Source organism: Thermobia domestica, chromosome 1 (assembly GCF_964235325.1).
Source record: "Thermobia domestica chromosome 1, izTheDome1.hap1.1, whole genome shotgun sequence".
In the NCBI taxonomy this organism is placed as follows: domain Eukaryota; kingdom Metazoa; phylum Arthropoda; class Insecta; order Zygentoma; family Lepismatidae; genus Thermobia; species Thermobia domestica.
Window position 1 is genome coordinate 345,177,306 of NC_137454.1, and position 4,481 is coordinate 345,181,786.

The 4,481-nt window shown below is 35.7% G+C and overlaps 1 protein-coding gene across 1 annotated transcript; it reads left to right on the forward strand.

Moving 5' to 3' along the window:
• The first annotated feature begins 3,187 nt into the window (after positions 1 to 3,187).
• LOC145681479 (trypsin-like) lies at positions 3,188 to 4,186 on the forward strand. Its single transcript, XM_081753130.1, has one exon. It carries the CDS (start codon positions 3,296 to 3,298, stop codon positions 4,184 to 4,186), a length of 891 nt encoding a protein of 296 aa, XP_081609256.1. The 5' UTR covers positions 3,188 to 3,295.
• Positions 4,187 to 4,481: the final 295 nt, after the last annotated feature.

The window sequence follows — 4,481 nt, forward strand, 5'->3', positions numbered from 1 at the left end:
ATATTTTTAATTTTATTCCGTAGATCCGTAGTTGTGATTTATAAATTAATTTGATGAATAGTTGCTTCGAGTGCTGTTCCTCTAGCAGCAATATTAATATAAAGAGCAGCAGTATCAATATATATTTTCTGTATTTCATACGCATTCCTTCTTTTAATGTAATTGTAATCGTAGTATCAGCTGTACCAAAACGGGCCATTTCAAGGCACTTTTTCCTTCCGATGAAAACCTCCTGAAATCTGAAATCTGTTTACACTAGGCAATCCAGTCGTCTTCGCTGGGCATTCTGATCGAACCGACCTCAGAAAATAGAACGTCTTTTAATTTAGTTGTCAGTTGATTAGTCGCTTTCGACCGTCAAGCGATTCTGTCGAAATCCTGTTTACACAATCGACAGAGTAGAAAGTGAAGTCAGTTACACTGAGTCGACCACGAATCGAGTAAGTGTAAACGCCCCATTACCTGCACAACTATAAAAGTGTTTGGGAGTAAGGGAATCCACATAATTCTAAAACAATATCTACCTTTGTAACGATTATCTTGTAATTTTTGTTATGAATCATTTTGAGCATTCTTTGTTAGTATTTGGACATCATTCCCTAGTGCTTTGCACCGACGCAACTTAAAAACTATATTAAATTTTAGTATGTGTGGTAAATGACATACTAATTATAATAGCTATCCGCAATGTTTGCGTTGCGATGCGATACACAAATTTTACGATATGTAATGTTCCCGTATATCACAATCATCTTCTTCAAGCAATTCGGAATGATATACCATTTTTTCTTTCTTTAAAGAATTCAGTTAATATCTATTTCTAGAGGCACATTCCGATTCTTATCTCCAAATACTTTGCGTACAGCAAAGCAACGGCTAGGGAAGTGAATTGGCAGAATTATTAAGCAAATAAAAATTACAGAGGTACGGACACAAGAGTGAGTACAACATTTATACACATTCATAACGGTTGGGTGTGGTAGTCCATGTCAGACAACATATAGCTACATAGTTATCGTCGGTAGATTTATTGAATTAGTAATTTTTTTTTTGAGTTGAGTTGATTTTAGTTTAGCGTCCCTTTCAGCAGCGAGGCTATATGAGACGTGGACCTACTGACTAACGTGGAATTCGAACCACATGAACTCCCGCCGGAAATTGAACGCGGGTCTCCCACGCCAAAGGCGCGTATGCTAACCACTTACCCACGAGTGAGCTCTAGTAATTTTTTAAATTTATTATGGATGTCATATCATGTTTATGTGTGTGGGACGAGTAGGGTAGATATTTTGTCTCATTTTGAATTATTGCAGCTTCAGATTCTACGTCCTGTTGATCTAATTGTATCCTCCCCAATATAAATGATCTAATTCGCACACAGCTTTGGCACTATTGTGTATCTACACTAAATGCCCCCTAAAGTGAATCTGAACAGAGAAAAGCAAATCTACACCCAGAAAACAATTGCGTAATGGGGCGTTTACACTTAGTCGATTTGCGTTCGATTCAGTTGAATTGATGTCACTTTCAACTTAATCGACTGGCAACTGAATTGAAAGACATTCTATTTTCTGTGGTCGATTCGATCAGATTGCCTAGCGAATACGACTAGATTGCCTAGTGTAAACACCTGATTCCAAAACATTTTCAGGGGAAAGGAAAAGTGTCCGGCATGCGGTTATGCTTATTTTACATTACATTACTTTTATAATTATATGAGAAAAATGAATGCTTATGGAATACAAAAAAAAAAAAAAAAAAAACTCTTTACAGAAATATTGCTACTAGAGGAACAGCACTAGATTTATTCATCAAATGAATTTAAAAATCACAACTGCTGATCTATGTAATAAAATTAAAAATATTAAAATGTTTTGAAAAGGTCAGGTGCAGGTGTGGAAGATATACCCCAACAAAAGATAGCTTGGTTCATGAAGCTTATCGCTTTTTCCGCTAGATTATATAAGCTCCATTAGAACGTACAGGTCTACTTTTGCCGCACCATTAGAAAGAATTGTTAATTATAAATCTTTCAGTAATACCCATCTTATTATAATCTAAAAAGTTTCCACTGAGCACCAGGAAAATACCTCACTTGGCATAGATAAAATCCAAAGGGGCCACAAGAAGTACTACTGAAAAATTACAATTCTTTTACGATTTCCGTATAAATACGGCTTCCGGGTGCGTAGAATAAAACCTACAGTTAAGAAACGCAAACCAACCTTTGCTAGGTGGCCATTGAAATAAAAATACTATTTAACGGAGTCAGAAAGGACGAAGCTGGTGGGTCCGAGTGGTAGCGCGGGAGGGGGGAAGTCCGAATAGACCAGCAGCGCCAGGGATGGTAGGTGTGCGCCCAATCGAAGGTAGTGGAAAAAGGTTGATTTTGGCATTGATACGAGTTTCAATAGCACTTGTTATGGTTTCATCCTAGTAACTCTGCACTTGTAAACATAAAATAGAGGTCCTGTACAATGTGCAGAAATATGCCACAGGTGGAAAATAGCATCTAGTAGAGCCATCTTTCATACGCACTCACTTATTTCATCCATCGTACAGCACTTGTAATTATTTTACACTAGTAACCTTACACTTGTAAACCTAAAATATAGGTGTATTGCTTTGTATTTAATTCTGATGCTTGCAAACATTTGCTCCTTATAAACATGTTTTTTTTTTTCATGCAAAGTATTGAATCTTGCTTGTAAATCTTCCAAAATAGAATGCGCCAAAACAAAACCTGCACCCGTTAGTAACGTGGTAACGTTTCAATTTCGGTTGAAACAATTGAACACATCCATCGATCTGATTCGGCCTATTTGCTTCGATTTAGTCGCAAATGCAGCGAGTCGATTAAGCCGTGCGACTAAATCGACCAAGTGTAAACGCCCCATAAGATACATAAAGTCGATTTACTGTAAAAGAAGTATATATGCAATGAATTTATGCATGAATCCGTACAATAAATCTGAACCTTGTAATAGCTATATTTCTGACAAATATAGGTAGGAAAATAAAATTAATGGGTAGTAAATATTAAATCAAAAAGTATAAAAATATAGGGGAAAAAACTTTCTAAAAATTTAGGCTAATTGTTACTCATGAGCAGGAAGCATCCAAGCGTTGCTCACATGCCTTTGAATTCCAACCCTTGTTTCTACAAACAATTGACCGCTACATGAAATCACTATTAGGTGTAATATGTTTTAAGACATACATTCCTACGCATTTATAAAAGAATCTTTCATTATTGTTTAAGTGTGTGGTCAATAACAACACAGAAAAATTCAGGATGTTATATCTGTTGAAAATTCTTGTGGCAAGCACGCCTTTATGTATTGCTTTTACAGAAAATTACAGTAGAATTATAGGAGGAAACGTTGCAGATTTTGAGAAATATAAGTATGTTGTCCATATTATGGTTTCTAAACCCGAAAACCTAGTATCTCATTGTGGAGGATCTATTCTCGATAAATATTGGATTCTCACTGCAGCACACTGTGTTGTTAATCGAGAAACATCCCAAAAATATCCAGCCGAAGATATTAAAGTGGTTGCAGGGCAAAAAGAAGTAATCCCGAAGCCTTTTAGCAAACGCAGTGTTTCTCTTGTGTTTGAACATCCCAATTATAATACGAAAAATTTTACTAATGATATTGGGCTTCTTAAAGTTAAATTTGGACTTAAAAATTTTGATAAACTGTCTGTGGCTACATTGCCTAAGGATAGTTCTTCTAGTGCAGCCACACCAAACACTAAGTGTACTGTGGTCGGTTGGGGTCTAATTGATAAAACAAACATGTCCACGGTGCTAATGGAAGTTGAGATATTTATAGTGGACATAAATATTTGTTATAGAAGGTACAGGGTCTCTATAGATATTAATACTACAATATGTGCTGGATATTTAGAAGGGGGCAAAGATAGTTGTAATGGAGACTCAGGCGGACCTCTAATATGTGATAATGTAGTGGTAGGAGTTGTTAGCTTTGGTGGAGAAGTCTGTGGTGCACCTAATATTCCATCTGTATACACCAAAGTTGCTTCTTATCTGAATTGGATTCAAGATGTAATGACAAATAATTCTGAGAAATCTTCCGCTCATCAAAACATAATTATTGAAACTCATATCATATATTCCTTTTGCATGTATATTGTTGTACACGCACTTTTCAGTGTATAATACTATTAGTAATAAAGCATTTGAAATTAGGAGTAAAACATTAAACGGACTTTTTTTTCGTAGGAGTCACTCGACCCTATCCTCTTGTACTAATCTTCATTAAATCCATTAACAAATAATCACTTCAAAATTTCTACATCTACAATGTTGCCAGATCGAACACTACTGCCAATAATGTATGCTATTTTATTTTTGTTAAACCATACAAATTCTAGTAAATTACAGGGTGTCCGGAATGGGACTGACGGTTTTCAAAAGTCTATAGTTTTAATATGGCCAGAGATACAGAAGAAGA